This window comes from Rattus rattus, chromosome 13, assembly GCF_011064425.1.
Source record: "Rattus rattus isolate New Zealand chromosome 13, Rrattus_CSIRO_v1, whole genome shotgun sequence".
Classification (NCBI taxonomy): domain Eukaryota; kingdom Metazoa; phylum Chordata; class Mammalia; order Rodentia; family Muridae; genus Rattus; species Rattus rattus.
The window spans coordinates 70,021,792-70,047,849 of NC_046166.1; the positions used below are offsets into that span (position 1 = coordinate 70,021,792).

Genomic DNA, 26,058 nt, shown 5'->3' on the forward strand with positions numbered 1-26,058 from the left:
GACACAGCAGCTTCTGGAGGGTTCCAATTCAGCGCCTCTGGAATTCCAGCACCTTTCTGGGCACGCTGACCTATTCACTGTATTTCTGTTCTCTGGTTGCTGGTGAGAGAGATACCAGATAGCACCAAGGAGCTTTTGTGTTTACACCTTCCTTTCAGACGGTGTATCAATGATCTAGCCTCCCGACTCCACAGCCGATGCCATTTCGGTTTTCAGATCTCCCAAAAGCACTGTATTCTCTCCACACACCAATCAAATTGCCAGTAAGCACCAGGTTTGATGGTCCTGGAATGCTAAATTCAAGGGTCGCGTCGAGATTGCTCAAGTACACCACAGGGCAAGCAGGGACTGCCTGCTGGGCACAGGGTCACTTGAACCTCACTTTGACTGAGCATCACCTTCTGATTTTTCCTGAGCGATCGGCAGGTGTCACTTTTCTCAGTTGCCGAAGCTGGGACCAGAGGAAATCTTTTCCTTTCATACCTTTTGCTTGAATATAGCTTTTTAAAATTTAAGTGCGAGTCGGACTCACGGGACCTGGCAGTTAAAACACAGATCAATACTCATGGTTTTATTTTGTCCCAGGTCTAGAGAGACCAGACCAGCGGGGGCCTTGAACAGGGACCGCTTCGGGGGCACTCCAAGTCAAGTCCCTTCCGATCCCGCCTTAGAGTCCGACTCCGCCCCTTACAGACCCGACCAATGGGATGCAGTGTTTGACAGTGGGCGGAGTCGTACTACCCCACCCCATGCAGAGCCTTAGCCAATGAAGATTGGGGCTCTGGCGGAGGAAGGCACCCACAGCCCCGCCCCCGAGCTCTGCCAATGGAAGGGCGCGAGGCGGTGCACCCGGGCAGAGCGCGGACCGTAGCGCGCGGTGCTCCGGGGGCATCCGCCGCTCGGCTCCGTCTGCCGGCTCCTTTCCCTGTCTTGTCCCCCCTTCTGCAGCCGCGCCGCCGGGCCCTCGCGCGTTGGCGAGGTCGACAAGCAGCATGGCGGTGGAGGAAGAGGGACTGCGGGTCTTCCAGAGCGTGAGGATCAAGATTGGTGAGGACCGTGGTGGCGTGGGCAACTCCCCAGACCCCTGCTCCTAGTATCCGGCCGGGCTGGACCGGCTCCTCGTGTTTCCCCGCCCAGACTGCCCGGTTCTCCGTGGCACTGCGGGGGAGGTGGGACCTGCATCAGGGGGCGTCTGTTTGTATGCGCGAGCACGCGTGGTTGTCTGCGTGTGAGCCTGCAGCACCGCTCCGGATCTCGGGCGCCTGAGTTTACATGCACGAGCACGCGCGAATCCGTCTGGGTGCTCCCACTTGAGGGATCGGGTCTACTGATGTCAGTCTCCCGGTGTCCCCTTCGCAGTCGTGCGCAGGAACTTCTTTCCCAAGGAGGGGGCGCCCCTTCACCCTTTTTGCTGCGCGGTGCTGCAGGTTTCGAGGCCGTGCACGCGCGCGACTCGTGTGTGTGTGTGTGTGTGTGTGTGTGTGTGTGTGTGTGTGTGTGTGTGTGTCTGCGCGCTGCAGGCGTGGTGATGGAGCCACCAGCACCTCCCCCTCCTTTCATTGAGAACTGGCCGTGGGAGCTGTGGCCCGCAGGCCTGGCATTCAGGCTGCGCTAGGCTGGTCGGGACTTCAGCAGCAATGCTGGGGGCAGGGAGTGAAGTGGAACTGAAGTGATCTAGAGAGGACTTCCTGATTTTTTTTTTTAACCTGGAGATTTCGTCTTTCCCAGTTGTTAGTTTTTTGTTTTTTGTTTTTTTTAATCTTGTGAGTGATGTGTGAGTCTACTTCCTTACAGTGGTTTTCTGAAGTGACCGTTACACATCAAGCCATTAACGCACTGGGCAGGGGCCAATTTTCTTGGAAGGAATTCTGGGTCCTAGTGCACTGTCCCTGTAGTCTTTCCCCTCTGAACTGCGCCCCACATTACTGGCCTGTTCCCATGTGAAAAGGCCCCTAGTGGGTGGCAACAGTCACAGCCCAGTGTCAGTTGTTGATGACATTCGATGCTGTCTGAAGAATGCCAGCTACTCGCAATCAGCGTGTTGCTTCCTGTCCGCTTTATTTTGCTTTTGAATCATCGCCGAGACAGTTTGATCTTTGGTTCAGAAGCGCTGCGGATAGCATGTGGTGTTTGGGCTGGAGCAGAGGGCATGGGAGGGATTTCTCTGGCTTTTATGCCTGGAATTGCTGTCAGTTCCCATCTGAGGAAAGAGGCTGCTTTCTGTCCTCTGCGGGCAAAGACCACTTGTGTGAGAGTGGCTGGCTTCAGTTTCCTTCAGCCAGAGCCTCTGACCAAGTGAGTCCACCAGGCTCCAGGGGTGCTGTGCCCTTTTGCTCAGGGACTGGGGAGGTTGTGGAACCCTGTTGGGGAGAATCAGGTCAGTTGGTAACAAGGGTCCGAGACGTTCCCTCTCAGTACAGTGTGCTTGCCTCAGTCCTAGCATCGGCTGCTGTGCACATGGGAAGGGTTTTAGTTCCAGTCAAACAAAGAGGATTTCTTTTCTGGAATATCATAGTAAGACAGGAGGAAAGCAAAGTGTCCAAGACAACAGTCTAATCTGTCTGCCGGATTAGGGTCCTCACTAGAGGACCGGCAGAAGGGACAAGTCCTAAGGTCCCTCTTCCATTGCTCCGTTGAATAACGGTATGATTGGAGCCTTCATTGCCTCTGACTGAATAGGGGCCTGGGCAGCTCTCAGATGTACAGGGTGGTGGCAGTGAGTGAGGTTGGGTAGAGATGTCCAAGCTCCCACTGCCTCTCTAAGTGTTCCTTGTCTTATCTTTCCTCATCATTTTTCTCAGAGGCCCTTACCTGCAGGGCTGCTCAAGAGGGATGGCCGTTGCTCTCTGGATGGAATATGCAGGGAGCATAGCTCTGCATATAGAGCCTGCCTTCTGTGTCCGAGCACAGATGTGTGTTGGGTTGGCTTTTTGGAGCTCAGGAAACAACTGGTTTGGGTTCGGTGTTTCTTGGCTGCCCTGCTTGTCTGATATCACTGGAGTCCCCAGGGAAATCCCATCAGAAGAACAGGACTCCTAGCCAGGTGGATTAGGTGGTCGGGCTCCCGGTGTGCCTTATTTAAAGTCTAGCAATGGAGGCGGGACCTCTTGGGCTTTCCTTTCCATTTCTGGTTTGTGGTCTTATCACTCTATGATTTGCATCTGCCAGAGTGTCACTAGTTGTGACACTGTTGTTGACTTGAAGACAGAAGTATTTGACCCTTTCTCCCCCTGATTCTCCATCTCTGTTTTTGTCTCTGTCTCTGCGCCCCGCCCCCCATCTCCCCCCCCAACACACACACACCAGAGTCACTCCTCTGAGCCTTGTCTCCAGGCATGCTGGCTTCCAGCAAGCCTTCTGGTGACTTCCAGGGTGACCTAGATGAACCTCTTTCTTGTCACAGCCATTTCCCCATCTGAATAAAGCAAGAGTCCGAAGTGGGGGCTGCATCCGGTGGGAATACACAAGGCTGTCATCTGTCCTAGTCAGCACCCTCCCCCCCTCCCCCGACCCAGTGAAGTTCCCAAGAAGGGAAGAGAGACAATTGCCCCTAAAATCATACATAAGATAAACACCATTACCACTGCTGTGGTGTGGAGCGTAGGGAAGGGGCTGATGTTACGAGGCTGCCCTCTACTTCTTGGCTGTAGAATGTAAGATAGTACTTGGTTTCACCAGAAACGAAATCTCTCTGTTCTCCTTCCTCTTTCTCATCCCATCTACATCCTGCTCACACAGAAGACAAAGACACATAAAAGTAAAGTATCTTAACAGTAACACGAATAAAGCGTCTCCAGTCTTGTCTTGAAGAGACCGCTGCTTCTCCGTTTGAAATTTGCGTGGTTATTTAGATGTGTTCTTCCGTGCGGTGAGAATCGCTAAGTGTCTTTGGTAACAATTACTGCTTTGTTAAACCGTCTTCAGCCATCACATGGGACTGACCCACGCTTCCTTGAGGCCGCTGTATTGAGGAAGTGTGTAGCCCAACTCTCTAGAGCCAGCGCTTGCCTGTGATTGGGCAAATAGCTGTGGCCAGGGCTCATCTGCCCAGCAATGCTATTTTGGGCCTGGTGTTCCCTAGGGTTGCAATATAGCTTTACTTCCCAGTCATGTTTTCCTTTCTCACAATATTTATTATTTGTTTTTTAAAAGTGCTCCCTTGATAAAAAAAAATGTTGATGCATAGAGCTAATTATCATCTGTCAGGTAATAAATAAAAATTTAAAATTCTGGCTTTGAATTCCCAGGCCAGAAATGTTCTCTTGCACTGTTACAAGTGGCTTTGTTCATTTTCTTTCTGTCGAGGTCTCTAGTGAGCTTCCTGAGCCCCCAGGAAGCCGGGCTCTGTTTGCTGCTTTCCCCCTGGACTCTTGGTGACTCCAATCTTTCTGCCCGAACAGCACAGCAGCCTCTCTGCGTCCTCACTGAGGCTCTGTGTTCTGGCCCTAAAGTTAGAGTGTGGTTGTGGAGACAGGGGCAAGCAGGGCACATAAATGGTAGCTCCTCCCATTGAGCAGGGCTGGGTTGCTGTGGACCAGGGCTGGTTTCCTGCCCTCAGTGCCCTCTCTCAGTGCTTTCCCCCATTGCCCTCCCTCAGTGCTCTCCCTCAGTGTTCTCCCTCAGTGCTGTCTTTCAGTGTTTTCCCTCAGTGCTCTCCCTCAATGCCCTCTGTCAGTGTGTCTGCCAGTGCTCTCCCCCAGTGCTTTCCCTCAGTGTTGTCTGTCAGTGCTCTCCCTCAGTGCCCTCCCTCAGTGGTCTCCCTCAGTGCTGTCTGTCAGTACTTTCCCTCAATGCTCTCCCTCAGTGCTCTCCCTCTGTGCTCTCCCCCAGTGCCCTTCCTCAGTGCTGTCTGTCAGTGTTTTCCCTCAGTGCCCTCCCTCAATGCTCTCCCTCAGTGCTCTCCCCCGGTCCCTCTGTGCTCTCCCCCAGTGCCCTTCCTCAGTGCTGTCTCTCAGTGCTTTCCCTCAGTGCTCTCCCTCAGTGCTCTCCCTCTGTGCTCTCCCCCAGTGCCCTTCCTCAGTGCTGTCTGTCAGTGTTTTCCCTCAGTGCCCTCCCTCAATGCTCTCCCTCTGTGCTCTCCCCCAGTGCCCTCCCTCAGTGCTCTCCCTCAGTGCTCTCCCTCAGTGCTCTCCCTCAGTGCCCTTCCTCAGTGCTCTCCCTCAGTGCTGTCAGTGCTCTCCCTCAGTGCCCTCCCTCAGTGGTCTCCCTCAGTGCTGTCTGTCAGTACTTTCCCTCAATGCTCTCCCTCAGTGCTCTCCCTCTGTGCTCTCCCCCAGTGCCCTTCCTCAGTGCTGTCTGTCAGTGTTTTCCCTCAGTGCCCTCCCTCAATGCTCTCCCTCAGTGCTCTCCCTCTGTGCTCTCCCCCAGTGCCCTTCCTCAGTGCTGTCTGTCAGTGTTTTCCCTCAGTGCCCTCCCTCAATGCTCTCCCTCAGTGCTCTCCCCCTGTGCTCTCCCCAGTGCCCTCCCTCAGTGCTGTCTGTCAGTGTTTTCCCTCAGTGCCCTCCCTCAATGCTCTCCCTCAGTGCTCTCCCTCTGTGCTCTCCCCCAGTGCAGTGCTGTCTGTCAGTGTCCCTCAGTGCCCTCCCTCAATGCTCTCCCTCAGTGTTTTCCCTCAGTGCCCTCCCTCAGTGCTCTCCCTCAATGCTCTCCCTCTGTGCTCTCCCCCAGTGCCCTTCCTCAGTGCTGTCTGTCAGTGTTTTCCCTCAGTGCCCTCCCTCAATGCTGTCCCTCTGTGCTCTCCCCCAGTGCCCTTCCTCAGTGCTCTCCCTCAGTGTTGTCTGTCAGTGCTCTCCCTCAGTGCCCTCCCTCAGTGGTCTCCCTCAGTGCTGTCTGTCAGTACTTTCCCTCAATGCTCTCCCTCAGTGCTCTCCCTCTGTGCCTCAGTTCTCTCCCTCAGTGCTCTCAGTGCCCCTCAGTGCCCTCCCTCAATGCTCTCCCTCTGTGCTCTCCCCCAGTGCCCTTCCTCAGTGCTGTCTGTCAGTGTTTTCCCTCAGTGCCCTCCCTCAATGCTCTCCCTCAGTGCTCTCCCTCTGTGCTCTCCCCCAGTGCCCTTCCTCAGTGCTGTCTGTCAGTGTTTTCCCTCAGTGCCCTCCCTCAATGCTCTCCCTCAGTGCTCTCCCTCTGTGCTCTCCCCCAGTGCCCTTCCTCAGTGCTCTCCCTTAGTGCTGTCTGTCAGTGCTCTCCCCCAGTGCTCTCCCTCAGTGCTGTCTGTCTGTGCTCTTCCTCAGTGCTCACCCTTGCCTTTTTGCTGACAACAAAAATCTAACCAGAAGCAGGAGGAGCCAGTGAAATGAGAATGTGTAGACGTGAAAGATGGGAGCCACAGGGGTATGCCTGGCTGGTCAGCCATGAGGAGGCAGCAGGTGCCAAAGCCCTAGATTAAGGGTTGGCAGCTCAGGGCTCCAGTTAGCCCATTGAGCAAAGTTGTCATCTCCATTGGCCACAGTATGTTGACACCAGGTCTGCTGTGGGTCACAGCAGGCCATGGACCTGCAGGGGGCAGTTGTGCTTTATGGGGCTAACATAGTTGTCATGGCTGGCCAAGGCTAGGTTCCGAGAGAAGAGGTGTTTTGTGAGTCATGACCGTAGCCTTTGTGTGTACAGTATTTTCTGGATCTGGCTTTAAGAAGATGCCACGTGGGCCAAATGTGGTCCTTGGCATGAGAGACTTTAGATTCTCTTGAGCTCTCTCATGCTAAAATTAACTTGGGTATTCCATTAACCGAGCTCAGCTCAGCTGCCTGTGGTATTTTTAACTGCCTGGGACTAATGTGCAGATCTGGGCTGTACCTGTGAAAGCTAGGGGAGCTCAGGTTGGACCGATTCATCCTGCTGTTCCAGGCTGTTCCCTGCCGGGGTGTTGACTATGGTGGGCAGAGGACGCAGATTTCAAGTGAGGGTTTAGTGCCCCTTTGTCTCGTTCATTTTAAAGATTTCTTTTTTTACGTGTGTGTGTGTGTGTGTGTGTGTGTGTGTGTGTGTGTGTGTGTGTGTGTGTGTACATGCACACCATACCTGCAGAGGCCAGAAGAGGGTATTGGATTCCCTAGAGTTGGCATTGCTGGCAGTTGTGAACTGTTCAGCAGTGCTGGAAACTGATCTCAGGTTCTCTGGAATAGCTGCAGGTGCACCAAACCTCTGAGTGTGTCTTGTTAATAATAAATTCTCACAGCCTCATGACATGGATGTCCATGAAGGAAGAGAGAGAGAAAGAGAAAGAAAGAGGAGAGAGAGAGAGAGAGAGAGAGAGAGAGAGAGAGAGAGAGAGAGCGCGAGCGAGAGAGCGAGCCAGTCTGTGTCACCTCTGTCAGTGTTCACAAGGCTACTTACTTTCCACTCCGGTCTTAGTTTTGATTGACGGCTAGTGGAGGGCTAAGGAGGAGCTTTGGAGGGAGGAGGCAGCTGGTGTTGAGGGGGTGACAGGGGCACCGGTCCATGCTGTAGCTATCAGGGCTAAGCCGACTTCAGTGAAGGCTGACCAGCTCTGACACTCACTGACCAGTAGGTGCAGGACTTGATCTTCGAGGAGTTGAAAGGCTGAGTAAGGGGGACAGTCTGAGGTGACACACAGTAGCCCCATGATGTCCCATGGCACTCGTTACCTGAAAGGCAGAAAGTATTTTGATTTGATTCCCCGAGACCGATTGTGTATCTGAATACATAAGCTGCACATGCGTACACACACGGAGGAGTTCGCTGCAGCTGGCTGAGGGCAAGTGACGTTGAAGTGTGAGTGTGAAAATATTTAGCAAGATGGACGTACTCCATTTCCCAGGTGGCCACCAGTGAGGTGGAAGCTGATAGTTTTGTTTGTGGAATGCAAAAAAACCAAAACAAAACAAAACAAAAAAAACAAACAAAAAAAGGACTTCTGCAAATGGCCTTTGAGGGTCCAGGTGGCTGAATGACCTTGGATATGGGCTGACTGAGTTTTAGGACCAGAGCCCCAGACGGCCAATGAAGAGAGGAAGTGATGGCTCCATTCTTGGAACCAGAACCTCAAGATAGGGTAGCGGCTGGTTCTTGATAACTCTGCAGTTTTAGATGAAGTGACATTTATTTATCTGAGTGGAGTCTGATCCTTCTCTGAACCCAGCTTGGTGAGGGCAGATATACCAGGGACCGGAGCATCATGAACAGAGGCAGCGTTTCCTGAATAAGTTGAAGCTGTTGGCTCTGTTAATTTGTAGCAAATTAGAGTTCGGCCCAAGCAGTGCTTAAATAAGAGAGGGCTGGACTTCTGATTAGCAGGTAGGGGTAGCAGTGAGAAGAGAGATGACTTTGCCCTTGCCCTTGAAGAGAGGATACCATGCATCCATGGGTCCCAGTGTCCCTCCCTGCCTCTGATGGTGTGAGGTATTGACTGGTAGTGCATACAACATTGGGCACAGATGAGTTGCCTGGAGTTTCTAACGTGGTGAGTAGATGGGGCCTCCCTGTGGGCAGAAAGCCCATGTAGGTAGGTTGTGTCAAAACCCAGACGTATCTATGACTTGTAGGCGCTGGCTGGCTCATGGAAGGTACACGGTGAGTGATGCACGGTTATTGTGTTGGGCTGGGAGGGACCTCATGGGTCACGGCTGGCCTTCTGTAGGTGCCTGTCAGGGTAGCAGGCTGTGCTGGTGCAGAAGAGGAGACATCTGCACAACTGAAATGCCCTTGCCCTGACAAGACGGTGATTACCTACAGAGGGGCTCTCTGCCCACCGCCATAGCCAGCAATCGAATGGACAGACTGGAAACTTAGCTAGTTGAAAGGGTGGAATATCATGGAGCATTCACTGAGGGGCAGCGGAAGTTGTCTATGGGCCATCGTGTACTATATCATGTTTCCTGGGGTTGTCCCTCCCTGTCGGTCTCTCTTGGGATGATCCCACAACAGTGAAGCTCCTCTTATGGTTGGAGACTGTTAGTCAGTATTCTCTTTGTGTTCTTGTTAAGGAAAGAATTCACTTTCATATCTGAAAGGGGGTTCATATTAAGGCCCTCCTTCTCTTGCCAAGTCAACTCTTGGGGTTTGCTTTGATGCCCGGCCCACCATGATGGTGCCCCAGTGGCAGCCACTTCTCTTAGCGCTTCGAGGAGCTGAGGACACACAGATCCATGTGGAGGGTGGTTATGGTCCCAAAAGGTGCTTCTCACGTTTTATCTAAGGCTCAGAGAGGCCAGGTAGTCTCCGGCTAAGTTGTTCCATGGTAAGCATATGCTTCTACAGTGCCTGGGAGTCTTCATGATTGGCAAGGACTGGCCCTCGTGGGCTTGTCTCCCAATTGGGAGTGGATAGCCTCCCAGCAATGCTCTCCCTTCTCAGCACCTATTAGAAGCAGCCATCCTGGGACTAGTCTGTGGAGCATAGTCTTCACCGTGACCAGCATTGGTGTTGGCAGAAGGCATGAAGCAGAGAGAGCTGAGGGGTCGGTGTCTGGGATGGCCGTTTGCAAACCCTACCCTGGCTGGGCAACATCTTGTCTGGTGGAAAGCTCAGACCAGCATCACGAAACGTGACCGCTAAGAAGCCCTGGCTTCCAGGGTGCTTGATCTTCCCCTCTTACCCATTCCTAGGAGGAGCGACGTTCACTCTCCTGCCGCCCTGTGCCAGGAAAACCCATCTGGAGAAGAAAGCATGGCTTTGGCAGGCAGAAATCGGGTGGAGTGCACAGTTCGGGGAGAGGAGGTCTCTCGGTCCCAAGACCCAGAGACTCTGGGCATCTGCTTTGTTTTGGCTCTGGCTAACTTGGGATTTTCCAAGGCTTGGGTCAGACTGGGGCACAGAGCTTTTAGCATTAGTCCAGGAACATGAGGCGCTTCCGGAAAATTCACCCGCGTGTAGGCCCCAAAGGCCCTGGTCAGCCTGGACTGTTGTCTCGAGGACGGGATGGATGCTGTGAAAGGGCTGGTTTTCCCATGGCCTTCGGGGTGAGGGCTGAGCCGGGGAATTCCAGACCCTCAGAGCTGCAGAGGGCATACTTAGCCTCCTCAGGGAGCCTTGCCGAGCTGGCCTGAAGCCCTCAGTGCAGGCAGGCTGCTGCAGGATGGGATTCTGGGAAAGCGCGGCCACCACGCAGCCTGGAGAGGACACTACCTCGTGTCCCCGTGGCTGATCTCCAAAACTGTGCTGCTGGATTCAGAGTCTGTGCCAGGTTTTCATCTGTGTAGGAGCCTCAGCCGGCTCCCTGAAGAGAGAATGCAGTTCTGCTACACAGCCTTTGAGCCTGGGCCTAGGCTGGGCGCAGGAAGAAGGAAGCAGGCTGCTGGCCCCCCAGCCTGCAGGGACACGGTAGAGATCCATTCCTGAGTGTCAAGGCTATCTTCTTGAGTAGCAATCATCAGATCAGTAAAGCCGTTGACCTAGGGAACACACAATAGGGTACTTCCTCTGCCCTGGAAAGCAGAGTCCTAAGGGCTGGAACTGTGCCCTGTGCTTGTGTGTACAGCTGGAGGTCTCTGACACTGGACACCGTTGAGGTGGGAGGTGGGGAGGGAGAACGGATCTGTCCTCCCAAGGCCAGCATCCAGGTTAGCGCAAAGGGCCATTGTAAGGTGTCATCTTACGATATAGTTAGGTGTGTGTGTGTGTGTGTGTGTATGTACACACGCGTGCATACCCTGGGGCCACCTGCAGGGCAGACTGGCATGCCCCAATATGCACAGGGTGATAGTTGTGTGGAGGGTTGGGGCGCTCAGCCTGGTTTATGTCGATTTGTACTTTTCCCCAGGATTCCTAACAACAGTGTGACATTTGCAGAGTGTAAAGTAGTCCTGATTTTCACAGAGTCCTTATTCTTCCTGTCACCTGCATGGGCAGGGCTTTCCCACCGGCAGTGAGAGAGCCTTCAGACGGCTCGCCTCCGATACTATGACTTCGGTGCTTGGATGCACCTGCTTCTCCTTCCACTGCCCACACCATGAGATCTTTTCCCACAATCCTTTTGGGTTTTTATAGCCATGAGTGGAACTTCAGTAGGTAAGCCAGGACCAGGGATCCCAGGCAGGTACAAGCCATAGCCTGTGGTGAGAAGCAGGGAACAGTTGCCTGCAGATCACTGGGTTCTGACAGTAATTTTGGGTGGCTCATGGGCAGTTTCTGCCTGTAGGTCGTTTCAGGCAGCGATGGTACAGACTCCTGGGTCAGGTGGACTCTTACCAGAAGATGAATGAAGGCCCCACCCAGACACCCGGCCTCTGTGAGCTGTGCTGGATGCACAGGCCTCTGGCTATTCTTGGGCTGTGGTTATACTGCAGTAGTTCCCTTGAGGAGTCCTGCAGGCAACATCTGAGACATTAGTGCGGCTGCCCCGCTCCCCAGCTGGTCCCATCCATCTGGAATCTGTGACATTCCTTTTGCTCTCCATCACTTCCTGCTTCCAGCAGCCCTGTGCTCAGTGTTTGGAGAGAGCTTCTCAGGATTGGAACCCAAGAATGTGTTTGTGCCTGTCCTGACTGGAAATGAAGGGTCACGTGGAAAGGAAAAAAAAATTCACTGTGTTTTGCCCAGTGTCTTGGTTTAAAAATTTTGTTCATGAGGTGTATTTCGTGACTTCTGTGGGGACAGTTTTTCCTCCTTTCCTGTCTCCTTCCTGGACCCGAGAATTTTCTCCAGAGGGCTGGTGGGAGCATGTCAGGAGGGTCTGGCAGGTGGAGGACGCCCACAGGGCGATTCAAACACACCTTGCTTATTTCTCATGGTTGTCACGGTCAATAGTGTACCTCACCCCCACGCCCCAGCCCCAGCTCCCACTCCACGGAGGCCAACCATCTCAGGGCTGGACTACAGCATCTCTGTAGGTACACCACACCTAGCGGTGTTGTGAACAGAAGAACAGTCTGCTGTGGTTCTGTTGCTGCTCTAGCAGAGCGGAAGTGGGGCATCTGGGTAAGGGTCCAGAGGCTGATAGACCTCGAGGGTCTGGAAGCTGGTGGGCCAGGCAGGGTCTCGAGGCAGATCAGCTGCCCCGGTTTGGAGTAGGATGGGCAGGGTTGCAGCTGTAGCTTTCTATGTTTGGATTTTGGTGCGTTTCAGAACGGCTGGCTGGCTACCTAGGGAATGCAGGGCAGGTGTGGCCTGGGAAGGTTCTGACGTCATCAGGAGGCTGCCCACAAGCACCATGGCTTGAGCTCTGTCTCCCCACTAAGATGTCTCCTCCGTTTGCACGGCCCTTGCCGTCAGGGCAAATGAAGAGTGTAGGACAGCCCTTCTTCCTGAGTGGACATCAAAGAAAGGGGCTCAGGGGGAGACCAAGAGGGCGTGGACGAAGCTCTGGGGTGAGGCGGAAACTTCTAGTTTCTTTGAAACGTTAGTTATGTCAAATGACGTTTTGGTGGGGCACACAGGTAAAAGGATGTCTTGCTAAAGCAGGCACGTGAAAGGCAGCTTGATGAAGGATTATATATGGACCCCACAGTGGGATACAGCAAACACGTGAAAGAATGAGGGAGTGTAAGTATGATCCCCACAGGCAGAAGCGCCCCGAGCTTTGGTGTGGTTTGCTCTGCCTCAGTAGTCTTCGCTAAAGACATGCATAGATTGGTTCGCTTTGTATAACTTTATTGAGCTCAACTTGTGGTAACGCTGCCACTAAGAAAAACTCCCCCAAGAACAGCTCGTAAGGTTCCTGCGACAACTTGCTATCTCTGAGACCTCCCCTTAGGCCGTTGTTGAGCCTGGTGGTTTCTTCAGGATTGAGCTACGACTGCCTGGTGTCTGCTTGCTGAAAGGACTGGACTGTAGCTGCTGGTTCAATGCCTGGTGTCTGCCTGCCTAGAGGCCTGGTCTGCAGCTGCTGAATCATATCTGGTGTTTGCTATAGGACTGACTTGCTGCCCAAAAAGATCAAGCTCACCCCCAAATTGCTAAACAGGACCACTTCTCCCACATCCTAATAAATTTCTCTTCCACCTCTGCTGGAGAGGTGGAACCTTTAGTAAAAGTAGGTTGCATAAAATTTATGCCTATCCTGTGGTTTCCCCAGGACCTTGTTCTCTCTGGTCATGAGCTCGTGTGGCCATAGGGATCCATCATCCCTACCTGCTGGCTCTAAGGTGCCCTGTTACCCCCAATTTTGCTGCTCGTGGCTTCTGTCATGTCAGACTGAAAACCCGGAGGAGAGGGCTGTTTTCTGTCTTGTCCTTTAGCACCTGTCACCTTCTTCCCAAACGGAGAGCAGGTTAGCCTAGTGCATAACAAAATCAGTGCTGCCCTCTGCGCTGACTACCACCCCACCAAGTCTGGAAGGAATAGGGGCAGTCTTTCTCTGAAGCGGGGGTTTTATCCACCCAGGGTCACTTGGCGATGGCCGGGACTCTTGCTCATTACATGGGCATCCATGGGCCCCGGGGTGCTGAGGCGAAGCCCTTGTTTGATTACATTTTCGAAAAGCATGATGGGAAGAAGGCTGCTCTGGGGACATTGTTGAATGTCTGGTGAACACCAAGAATGTGCCTGACTCCCGCCCCTTCCTCAGGAAATAGAGTATCACATTACTGTCAGTCATGTCATGTCTTTGCTCCCTGCTCCCAAGATCTTTGCAGGTCTTGCTGGGGAAAAGGCTGTGTAACTGATGCTTTGCCATCCTGGGTGTGGACCCCGGGGATAGAGGTGTATGAGGTGTACCAGCTGGATGACCTCCCTGTGTTCCTTGAGCTTCCCACGCCTTGGCTTACGACCACACAGTGAGAATTGCAAGTGCTCCTTCCTAGTAACGTCGCGGGTTGAACAGTTTGCGAAGTGCCACTCCGTGTGGGCACAGGATAAGTTGAATCCGATGTTGTCACTGCTCTCTTCTGGTCTCTTATCTCACCCAGGAGCCACGCGGGGGTTTGGTGAGAGTCAGTGTCTGCTCAGGGTCATAGGGTAAGCCAAGGCCTGGGCTGTGTGTAACCGGCCGAAAATCTTCCTAAGAGTACAGAGTTTTCTTGGTGAGTGGGCACCATGTGGGGGCTTGGGGTGGGATGGTTAGGGGTTTGTGAGGCCCCCATAAACCAGAGCCTGTCCTGCTAACCATGCAAAGCCTATGTGTCCTATATTAGCCGGCCATGTTCAGATGTTCTCTGTGGTGTGCTCTGACCTACCATGAAACGCTGACCTTAATGTGGTCTCGTGCCTTCGTGCAGCGCTCATAGAACATTGAAGTCCAGAGGTGGGACGTGGAGCTGTCTACCAAGGCAGCTTCCCCAGAGGCTGTGACTGGGCTCCCGGACACTGGTGAGAAACAGTTGCTACAGGGTACTGAAGCCGAAGGAAGCCCTTGAGTGTGTGTAACCCAAGCCACTTAGCACAGCCCTTAGCTCTATTTCCCAGGCTATCCTGTCACCGTCTCAGCCACACATGTCATCATATCGACAGATGCAATGTGCTATGTAGTAGCGTCCCTAAGGCCTGTGTATCAGAGGCTTGATCTCTAGGTTGACGCTGTGGGAGGACAGATCCTTGGGTAGTAGGGAATGGAGGATGACGGGGCCCTGAACGCCTTCTTCTTGTCCATTCTTGGCTAGGAGGCAAACAGTTCTGCTTCTTCACACCATCCATCCATGATAACGCTAACACACGCCTCGAGTGCAGCCTACAGCAGCAGGAACGTCCAGAACCGAGCAAAGTCCACCTCTCTGTGAGGTGATGGACAGGGAACACACTTTATTTGGCAGAATGTAAGAGTCTTCTCAAATCAGGCCTAGCTTAGAGCAGGTCCTGCATGCCACATAGCCCATGTGGAAGGCAAGGTCAGCTTTTGGTACTGGGTCCCAGTGTTGTACTCTGAGACTCCTGCTTGCTTTCTGTTAAGGTGTATTCGTTTGCCAGTCTAGCACTCAGCAAGCTTACCTCGATGGCTCAACCAGGACACCCAGGAGCACTCTTCTACAGGGGCACAGAGGCAACAGTTCCCTCATCGCCCACAGGCAGGCATACAGTGCCTTGCCTACCTACAGGGAAGGCTTCGGGGGATCTGAGGGGATTCTGGGTTTGCCAGACCTTGGCTCTGTGCACCCTGTGGCAGCCTGTCCCTGGGACTTGTCTTTCCTGCCCAGATCTGTAGCCCATGAGGACTGGGTGACCTGCTCTTGACGCTTCAACTCCAGAAATACCAGGAATCTCTCTGACTCGTGACCCTAACTCTCCCGGGGCAAGCTGGGGCATTTCATCATTGATGCATTTGGAAGCAGGGCTACTGAGAAGTCGACACGGGAGGAGCGTGGGAGGCGGTGTGTCCCACATGGCTTGAAGGCCACAAGAGCAAACTATTACATTTTTTTCAGGGCAAAATAAGATCTGGGTTCACGGAGGTCTTAGCAAGCAAATGGCCAGTTTTTAACAGGCGGAGTTCACGCATGCAGGCTGTCAGAGCTGGGAATTGCTGACTCTTCCTGGCCCCTTCTCTCTTACCCTCAAATTCGTAAGACCCGTCTGTCCCTTAGCTCTTTCCCAGATAGTTTTGGACTGTGTCTAATAAAGGAAACCTCAGGAAATCCAGAATAGAAGGCACATGGCTAGAGGAAGTTCATTTAAGCACTACAGATAAGTTAGTGGTTTGACTTTGTAATAGTACCACACCAGTCAGCTCGCTGAAGACAAGGGCTGTCTCCTCCACTCAGGGAGCTGGGTTCAGTGTCCGCTTGGAGCCTGGAAATGCAGGTTCAAGATTTATGGTGTTTAATGAGCTCGTGGGTATCTGACGTCAACTATTTTCTAAGCTGGGTCTGTGTCTCTTTTTCGGCTTCTCTTACTCTCAAGGAGTGGCTTGGTCATGGGGAAGAAATGCAGCAGTGCTCTGCCTTGCTTCCTTACCTCCTTAAGAGGGACACCATTGCTGGCAGGGGATACCATTGCCGGCGTGCTCCCTTCCCAGTGTGTCTGCCTGTGGCTGGTGCCTGTGCAGGATCCCTCCAACCCTGAGTCTCCATGCGTGGCTGCCAGTGCTCCTTGAAAGTGGAGCGAACAGCCTTGTAGGAGAATGCAGAGGAGAAGGGAGCCTGGGGTCATGGAGGTGTGGGGCTTTAGGATGAGCGACCACCAAGAATCACTCATGGGGCTGGTGAGATGGGTCAGCGGATAATCGCACTGGCTGCTCTTCCGGAAGTCCTGTTCCCAGCACCCACATGGTGGCTCACAACCATCTATAAAGGGGCCTGATGCTCTCTTCTGGTATGCAGATGGACAGACATACAGACAGAATACTCAGATAATAAAAAAAAAAACTTAAAAAGAATCACTTGTATTCTGATTCCTGCCCTCTGTTGTAGTGTGTCAGCTATTATCATAGCATGGCCACTCTGCGGTCTTAGGGCTTCCCAGTGTCTCTATGCCCCCTCCCGTCTTACCTGGGCACGCTCCACCTCTCACTTCTCTTTGGAGTAAGAGGAGGGATCTACCCTTTTCCTGTAATACCTACAAGAGAGACATGCTATTCTGAGTTGCGCTGGAATGACCCCACGTGGCTCGATGACCCTCTGGAAACTCATCTGTAGCTCGTCCCCGATGGCTGATTTGCTACAAATAGGGGCTTAGAGGAGCTGTGCAGTTAGAAGTTGTTTGGGATAAAAGGCAGTCTGCATTGGCGTGGTACTCTGAGAGGCTGGATGCCCAGTGGGTAGGAGGTGGCATTTCCTCTGTGAAGGCATCAGTCAGTATAACGCAGTCCGTGGTCCAGCCATGGATGGCATCAGCAGGTGCTGGTCTTGGTGGTTCCTGCAGCCCAGACAATAATGATGTCAGTGTGCACAGTGCACACACACTCTTGGCTCAAGGCTTGACCACCACGTACAGGTCCTGGTCTGGGCTAGAATTTCATCCACATAGATAAAGGGCTCGCTAGGGGATTCCCCCACTCTCCAGCAAGCACAAGACAGATGCAAATGTGTTGAATTCAAGTGGTAATGTTTCTGTGTAGACCCTCAAATGGCTGAGCCGCCTGGGACACTTGCTCTAAGTAAGCAGACAGTGTGTCACCAGGGAAGTGTGACTGTATGTCTGTGGATCCTTATTTATGGGCACTGACATTTGGGTTGCATATAATTTTCAGATGCTATGGAGTGTCTTTTTGATACGGTTATTTTTGGAATCTAAAAAGCCGTGTCTAGAGAGATGGCTCAGTCAAAAAAGTGCTTGCCATGCAAGAATAAGGACTGGCCTTTAGCACCCATGTCAAGTCGGGGAACAGGAGAGTGAGAGACCTTGGAGCACACAGTCCTCCATGGGATGTCTCCGTCCAAACCCTCCGCTCACAGCTCAGGGAACCCCGTGGAAGAGAAGGTGGGAAGGGAAGACTGGTATGAGTCGATAAGGATAGAGGACACCAAGCCCTTCTGTACACGCTAGGACTCACACACACATGAATGTACAGAGACAGCGGCAGCATGCCGGGGGCCTGCACAGGACTAAGCCAGATGGATCCTAGAGCTGAGAGGAGAGGTGGGCACAAGCCCTATACACGATCCAGAAGTGACCTCCAATTGATAACTGCTCACAAGGAAAGAACGAGTTTTCTCCAGTGGAGTCCTGCTGAGTATACAGGATATAAACCACACTTAAGGGCAGGCCCCATGGCCAGCAGATGGCTAACACAAAACAAACTCAGCGGTATTTCGGAGGGTGTTTTGTTCTGTGTTTGTTTATTTGTTTGTTTATCGGTCTCACAATGCTTTGTTTGAACCTTTATTTTTCTTTTTACCTTAGAGCCCCTTTGCTTATCTACTATGGTCCCCAATTCAGCTCACATGGACTTTCTGCGTGTGAGCGTGTATGTGTCTCAATGTCCACATGTGTGCCCTGGGCTTTTGCTTTGACTTTTTTCCTGTTCGTTTTGTTTTTAATTTCCCTTATTACGATTTTAGGTGCCCGTTTGTGTTTCGATGAGAGGTGGGAGGAGAAGGAAGGGCTATGGATTTGGATGAGGAACTGGGGAGGACCTGGGAGGAGTTGGGAGGGGAAGCCACGATCATCATATATCGTATGAAAAAAATCTATCTTTAATAAAGATAAAATAACGTCTGCGCACAGTAGGAGACATCTGCAATCGCAGTGTTGGCTGAAGGAGGACCTCTGGGGCTCACTGGTTTCCTAGTCTGGTAGAATTGATGACCTCCAGATTCAGTGAGAGACACTGTCTCATAAAGTGTCGTGGTTGGGGATCAAGGAAGATGCCTGGTGTTGACTTTAGTTCTCCACATGCATGCTCATTCATGATTAGGCCTCTCTCTCTCTCTCTCTCTCTCTCTCTCTCTCTCTCTCTCTCTCTCTCACACACACACACACACACACACACACACACACACAAAGCCATTTTTATCTTGCATTGCAGACACGATAATTGACTTGGGGCTTCCGTCTATCCGTCCATCTTGCTGACTCCAGCACTAGAGTCTAGATGCAGGGAAGCTTGCAGCCTGAGAGCAGGGGTCCGGGCTCCATGCTGCTCAGCTCCTGATTCTCCAGGGTCTGTGTCACTGGTTTCTGTTTTTATGTTGGATTCGGACCGTTTCTTTTTCTTGACTCACTAATATTTCTGGTGATAGAAGGAATGTTTTTCTCTCCATCCACATTCATACCACGGCTAAGGGAGGCTGCTCCGTGTCTTGTGACCATGAGACTTGGCCTTGGCTGTGTCAGAGCCTAAACTTTTTGAGGGAAGGTCCCGTGCCCTGCTCTGTAGGCTCTGGGACCCATTTGTCCTTAGCTATGAAGGGAAAGCAAAACTCGGATAATCAAAGGGTCAGGGAAAAACAGAACCTTCTTCTGTGGGCCAACAATTCTTCGAAGTTTTGGTTGGGATTCTGGCTGCAGAGATTTGTAGCTGGAAGCACAGAGATTCTTGGGCTAGTGGGAGGTGAAGCCGTTTATTTTAGTCTGTATAAGAGGTGGGTGGCCCTGGTATAAGCACTTTGCTACTATGGCGTGAGCTCCTTGCCATCCTGTGTGACCTCGCCACATGACCGGTGTGTGAAGCCAGCACACACTTCTAAATCACATGACACCATTTTTTTCCTCTCTCTCTAAGACCAGTGTGCTTAGCAGAGCTCAGCTTGTGGGACACGGATAGTGGTGAGATAAAGTTATTGCAAAACGTGCTCAGGCCTTCCCAGAGGGGACTCTTCCTCTTTAGTGCCCAAGTGAGCTGGTATCCGTGCAGAGGCCAGTGCCAGACGTGTACTCACAGCTTGGCCTCCCTCATTTTACGCTGTGCGTGCTGCTTGCTCTGTGGATGCTTGCAGGGCAGAGGGCTTACAACAGGCAGAGACGTGCAGGGGTGTGACTGTGAGGGTACCAGGACAGGATTTTTTTAGACTAGTGAGGAACCTCAGGGACAACTCAAGACCCCTTGCCTAATATCAGAGCTACCGGGGACCCCTTAAACAGCCCCGAAGCAGAGTTAGCTCCCCAAATCCCTGAGCTGGGCTGGGTCCGGCTTCTGTTGAGAACTTTTGGAAAGCCGATGTGGGATCAGGTGAGAGGGGGAAGCAGAGAGCAGCAAAGCGAGTCTCTCTTCTCTCTCCTCAGGTTTCTACCCTGAGTTCCCCCTAAATCCTGTTCTGCTTGTATCATCCGTGGGTTCCTGGCAACTGCTGCTCTAGGTCTTTGCTGTACTTTTACCTATGCGTATAGGGTGGTGGTGGGTGAGGTTTGTATGATCACTGTGGACAGTTTAGGGGAATGCAGAAAAGCAAAGTTTAAAAATATGGAGCTGTAGTTCCACACTGGGGTGCCTGTGTAGTAAGCCCGACCCTCACTTTCTTTTGGAGGACTGGTCTTTGCCTGTGGGTGTCTGAGAGCTGGAATGTGTTCACTGGGTGGTTTGAGCTCCACTTACAGGGGACGTCTCGTGTATTTTCAGGTTGAACCTGTACAGTATTCCCAGCTTGTGTTGAGGGGAGACCCTCTTATCTAAGCACCCTCTGAATCCATGCACGACCTAGCCACACGCTGATCTTGCGTGTGGCCAGGAAGGTGCTTGCAGAGATCTGAAGGCCCCTCTTTCTGTTTGGACAAGGACCTACAAGTGTTTTCAGTTATTGTTGTTGTTGTATTTTGTTTTTGTTTTTGTTTTTGTTTTCGATGGGCAGAGGATGAGTAGGATGTGTTCTTCGGTTCTATTTCTTACTCTGTCACACTGGCTGCGGGCTGTAAGAAGTATTTGGGTCATCAGCCTAGATGTCTCTATCCTCATACCATCCTAACCATAGAAAGGTGAAATTGGAGTTTCTAAGCCAGCCTCGCGTCCGCTGGTTTTATCGTCTTGTTCTCTTCCTTGGAGGGCAAGTGTGTGGAACATTGACTAAAATCAAGCTTTCAAACCTCTGTTGATGTCTCTGATCCTGGTGGGTAAAGGAAGGAAAAGTCCTTGCTTCTATCGAAGTGCTCCTTCTGCTTAAGACACCTTCCCCCCTCCCTCAAATAGAGCTTCTTTGGGTTCTCTAGCTCTAGCCTTTGAGGGAGCTCACATGGCGGGTATGGGCTGAATATCAAGTCAAACTGCACCGTCACCAAGACAAGGTCTTGAGAACCTGGGAGCCTGTTTATCAGAGTGAAACCCTTTGGCCTGAAATCTAGAGTTTTACTAATCTCATTACTTCCTTGGGAAACCCTTGGGATTTTGACTTAACCTAAGGTCACTACGGTTGGAGGTGGAGGTAGGGGATGTCTTTTCGACCCAGAACATCTGTGTCCCAGTACCCCACTACCCCAATACCCCAAGGCCATTATTTTGCATTGGGTTAGGGGAGAGCTGCCTAGGCTGCTGGCTCTGCTGCCCTGGGACATTGCACTGTGACACTGGAATGTCACTGTGCAGAAGCTAATGGACCAGAGCTTTGCAGGAAGGACATCCTGAGCACAAGGACATGGGGTACCTCTGTGTTGTCCACAGAGCTGACATTCTACCGTCTTGGAGTGTCCCTTGACTCACATGCGGTGCTGGCCGGAGGGATGCATAGCCCATGCCTATCTCGCAACCTATGTTGTTGGAACTCTGCCAGCTGCAGTTGGAGGGGGCAAGATTGTTCATTTCGTGCACAGTGTGTCCCTAGAGACCTAAGCAAGCAAGCAAAATTGATCTATTTACTGTTGGGGAAACTGAGGCTTGGAGCAGCTCCTCTCTGTTCTGAGTGCTGCCTTCTATTTTGGGATGAAGGTCCTTCCATGGTACAGGCCCCTGTTTCTGAGGACCCAGGGCCTCTGTTCTGTTGGACAGGGCATCTGTAATGTGAGCCCTTCCGCAATGGCCACTGATCTAGCCTACGTTACTGAAACCTGTTAACTGCGACTTGCTTATACCGGCTTTTGCTGCTTCTGTCCTAGGCTTTGTACCTTTTGTGCTGACTGGGTGCTATGGGTGGTGATAGGAGAGGAGACAGGGGTTCTTTAAAACTGGGGCCCAGAGTCTACCTGAGAAGGTATGTAACAAAATGTCAAGGAAACCGTCCGGAGTCTCACACTGGATTTGGGGAGAAGGAGGGGGGAAGGGCATGTGCCACGTTCTCTTCCTGCTGGTCGAAGGGTGGGAAAGATCAGACCCCAAAGCTCGTGCAACAGGCAAGATGCAGAAAACCCTTCTCCACTGGGACACTTGTGACAGAGCACTGTGTCCGCTGCTGTGAGCTCCAGTGTAACCATGGCACTGTCTTCTTATGCATATTGACTTTTCTGCCTTCTGCCTTCCTTTTTCCTGGGCTTGGTGGAATTTACGGTCCTTAGTCAGGTTTGGAACCCAGGAGGTCATGTATTAGATGGGCTGGCGGACATCAGTGCTGGGGACGTCCTGCAAGTCCAGTGATTTTAATTCATAGACGATTGAGGTTGGACAGTAAGTGACAGTCTCCACTGGTTGAAGGCTCTGGTTCTGGGAGCTAAAAAAAGAACCGGTGTTGGGGAAAGAATCATTTAGAGAAAGATTAAAATGAAGATGAAACTCCAGGGGGCAAGATTCAGGGTGAAATGGTTCTGTTGGCGCACAGCTGGAGGAAATGGCCACCCGCGGGATGCGGGACCTCTTATGGACACTTCTTTAATCAAGCAGTGTGCAGTGGGGCGGGAGTGATTACTTTAAACTGCAATGAAGCGAAGAAAACTCTAAATTTTATTAGCTCTGGTTAAGTGTTAAATTTATTGAGAAACTTTAAAAAAAAAGATTTTGTTTTAATTTCATGTATCATGTATGTCTGTGCACCATGTGAATGCATTGCCCTTGGAGGCCAGGGCAAAGTATCAGATATCCAGGAACTGCGGTTATAGACAACTGTTAATTACATTGTGGATGCTGAGAAACAACCTGATCCTCTGGAAGAGCCGGTGTCCTTAACCACTGAGTCGTCCTGCTGGTCCAATTCTGATCGGAAGCTGGGTCTTACAGCCAGAAGCTATGAAAGGTGACGCAGTTGCCAGGAACTAGGCGGACTTTGCATTTTGCACTGTGCTGGGGTGCACTGTGGTCAGTTTCTCGTAGTGGTTGCAGGGCTCAGGCTTCCTGATGGGCAGGAAGTGATACAGGAATAAACCACAGTGGCTTCAGAACCCACGGATGGCTAAGGAGGCACTTTAATTACCCAAGAGATGGGAACTTAATAAAGGGGGAGGCTTCATTACCTAGTCACCTTACAGGGAGTTGCATTCTAGGCCACAACCGTATAAACTTTTCTGTACGATTAAAGGTTAACATAAGAATAAAACAACAATAAAATCGGTAAACCATCAGAATGTCCTGAATAGCCCCAGAAACACGGAGACGTTCGTTAACAGGGGAGCAAGCTGGAAAGCTGAACTGTGACTCAGGAGTCTTACCTGCTGGGAATAAAAATAAATTAGAGAAAAGTATGCCTCTCCCGAACACACAGAGACTCTTCTCTTGTCACTCCATAGCCGCAGTACAGTGAGACTTCCATAGAAGCACTCACACAGCTAATACAGTAAGTCACCCAGAGAGATTTAACACATGCGGACGAAGACACGCACAGGCTACATATACATACGGCACCATTTTCTGTAAGGGACTTGAGCATCGGTCTCTGGAGGGACACTGGGACCAGTCCCTGTGGATGTTGAGAGGACTCTATGTAAGAAGTTAAATGTCTGTATTGACAGGATGGCTGATAGCTGCAGACTGGAGTAGACCCTAACCCACAAGCAGCAGACATCTCTACAAAGCAGCGCCAAGGTTCAAGGGAACACAAAATGCAAACGCTGCTGGCTGTCGTCTCACCCCACCCACAATTCTGGAGACAGGCAGGGAGTTGTAGTTACAGCAGGAACCATGGCGCTCTCTACTCAGATGCCCTCTGAGGGCTCAAGCTAGTGAGTGTGTAATCTCTGGCCAGGGTCCCACTGTCTGTGTGTGAGCACCTGTGTGCCTACGTGGATAGGGATGCTGTAAGGAGATCCTGACGCTCCCCCACGATGGGCAGGTATGTGGACACAGCACTTTCCAGCACGGTGTGCGGTAGGAGCCTCTGGAGGAATGAGAGGAACATCGAGGTGGACGGATAGATTACATACAGTCTCCGGACAAGTCATGTGAATGCCTCATGTCAGCCCTGTGCCCTAAAGTGGACTATTGTCAATCCTTAGCTAGGACCATGGGAGTAGCCTTTTCAATAAAGCAGAGGATTGGGAAGCTAGCTCAGTACAGTGATCAAATTTCAGTAAAAGTAGCCTGGGCATGACGCTGCTTGCCTCCAATTCCAGCACTGGGGAGGTAGAGACAAGCCAAACTCCATGAATTTAAGGCCAGCCTGGTCTACATAGTGAGTTGTGGGCCAGCCAAGGATACAGAGTGAAACCCTGTCTCAAGACAGACAGACAGACGACAGACAGACAGACAGACGAACAAATGAGCGACTCTAGGAAAAGTTCAGAGCACCTGTCCCATTCCTTTTTTTTTTTTTTTAAAGATTTATTTATGTTATGTATATGAGTACATTGTAGCTGTCTTCAGACACACCAGAAGAGGGCATCAGATTTCATTAGAGATGGTTGTGAGCCACCATGTGGTTGCTGGGGATTGAACTCAGGACCTCTGGAAGAGCAGTCAGTGCTCTTAACCGCTGAGCCATCTCTCCAGCCCCACCTGTCCCATTCCTAAATGCATTCGCTCCTTGTATGGTTGTGTGCTCAAAAAGTGTTTGAAGACACGAGTGTGTACACCATACGACTGGCTTGGTTATCTAGGTGTGGGGCTAAGGGAAGGGAGAACAGATTCCCTGCTGAGGCCTTTGTGATACTTATATATGTATCTATAGAATATATGTTATATAATTACACATACAGGTAGTTAAAAGTTTTAAAACACAGGGAAATCTTTTTTTGTTAATATTTAATTCTGGACGCACGTGACATGTTGGGCTGCTGTAGGAGCAAGCGTGTACCCGCCCAGTGGTAGTGTGAACCTCTTGGGAGGTTGAACTGCAGCTCTTCCTTGGATTTTCGCCATGGATAGTACAGCAGCCCTGCCTTCCAGGAGGCATGGCCTCTGGCCTCTGTCCGATGTCAATGGGTTTTCTTGCTTGGCCCGGTCGTCAGCATGGCACAGAGTGGGTTCAGGCGGTGTACCCGAAATGATTACAGAGCGGGGCCTGCCTCTGTCCTCTGTCCTTTGTGGAGAACCACAGATCTCAGCTTGAGCCGGTCCCACTCCTCCTGAAGTCTTGGTGATGATTTCAGAGCAGGAGGAAACATAAAATTAGAAGCTGGGTTTTCTTTCCTGGTTCGTATTTCATGCGTGTGTTCTTCTGAGATGGCCTTCTGCCCACGTACCCTAAGGTCTAAAACCCCAGAGAAACGGCGGCTCTGACTGAGGGGGCACTCACGGAGCTTGCCTGGGTCTAGGCCGGGTTCTCTGCATTCGTGCTGTGGATGTCCAGCTTGGGTGTCTGAGGGGCTCCTGACTGTGGGAGCCATGGGTATCGCCGACTCTTTCGCCTGCTCCCGGACCCCTTTTCTTCCACTGGGTTGCCTGGTCCAGCCTTGAGGAGGGTTTGTGCCTCATCTTATTGTGTCTTCTTATGCTGTGTTTAGTTGATGTCCCCGGGAGGCCTGCTCTTTTCTGAAGGGAAAAGGAGGAGGAGGAGTGGATCTGAGAGAGAGGGGAGGAGGGGGACTGGGAGGAGTAGAGGGAAGGGAGGCTGTGGTTGGAATATATCGGAGGGAAAAAAAAAAACAACCCAGTGTCTTTTTATAGAACAGAGTGGCCATGTGTCTTTCCTCCAGCTTCAGCTTCCTCCAGGACCATAAAATTCCCTCTCAGCTCCGACTAGCAGCCACAGCATATACGTTCTCACCTTGTCCCAATACATTCTCACCTTGCCCCAGAACCCCAGAGAGGTGGCTCTCTGCACCACCCAGAACCAGTGCAGGCTGCTTTGGGCTTTCCTGAGAAGAGGGGCCTGGGAGTTCAGGCATGGTTCCAAGGAGAACTCACAGAACCTATCCCGATGAGGTTCTACCTGGATCCGTCACCCTCGGGCACTGCTGGGCTTGCTTGGTGGATCTTACGAGTTGGTGATAGAGCTTGGTTGAAGGCTGTCGGCTGCTGGCGAGGAGCCCTTTGCCCAGAGCTCTCTGGAGCCTGGCTTTTCAGGCTACTGGATGCTTTCAGGTCCAGCTCCGTCACAGGGTCAATGACTGCTGGGTAGTGCCAGCCCCCACCTGTTTCCCAGAGACTAGATCATGTCGGGGGACAAGGTGAGGAAACACCTCCCCACTCAGCAGTCTCAGAGCCGGCACTGGGGCCAGAGTCTATCACGCTAAAGTACCGAAAAGCAAGCTCTGGCTCCAGCTCACTTCTGGTTTTCTCCTTACCCTGGCTGGGGTGACAAGCTCAGTTTCTACTCAACTTTTAAAGAGTACATATTTAAGAGGCTGTGAAGAAGCAAATTAATATTCTGACACTATTCTTTAGCAACAGTATTACCAAAGTTGTGAATGATCATGTTCGGTATGGAAAGTAGCTTATTACAGGATATAGAAACCATGAACTGTTCCTCTATGGTGGCCCAGTTTCTAAGGGCCAGAAAGGGCAGGGCCAGAAAAGGCAGGGCCAGGAAGGGCAGGGCCAGGAAGGGCGGGGCCAGAAAGGGTGGGGTC

General features: G+C 51.8%; 1 protein-coding gene across 1 annotated transcript in view; it reads left to right on the top strand.

Moving 5' to 3' along the window:
* Nucleotides 1–834: 834 nt before the first annotated feature.
* Rasa3 (RAS p21 protein activator 3) overlaps nt 835–26,058 on the top strand; it is a 116,428-nt gene continuing 91,204 nt past the window's right edge. Inside the window, exon 1 of the mRNA XM_032918738.1 lies at nt 835–1,047. Within this exon, the coding sequence (XP_032774629.1) occupies nt 993–1,047 (55 nt within the window). The 5' untranslated portion in view covers nt 835–992. The remainder of the gene's footprint in view (nt 1,048–26,058) is intronic.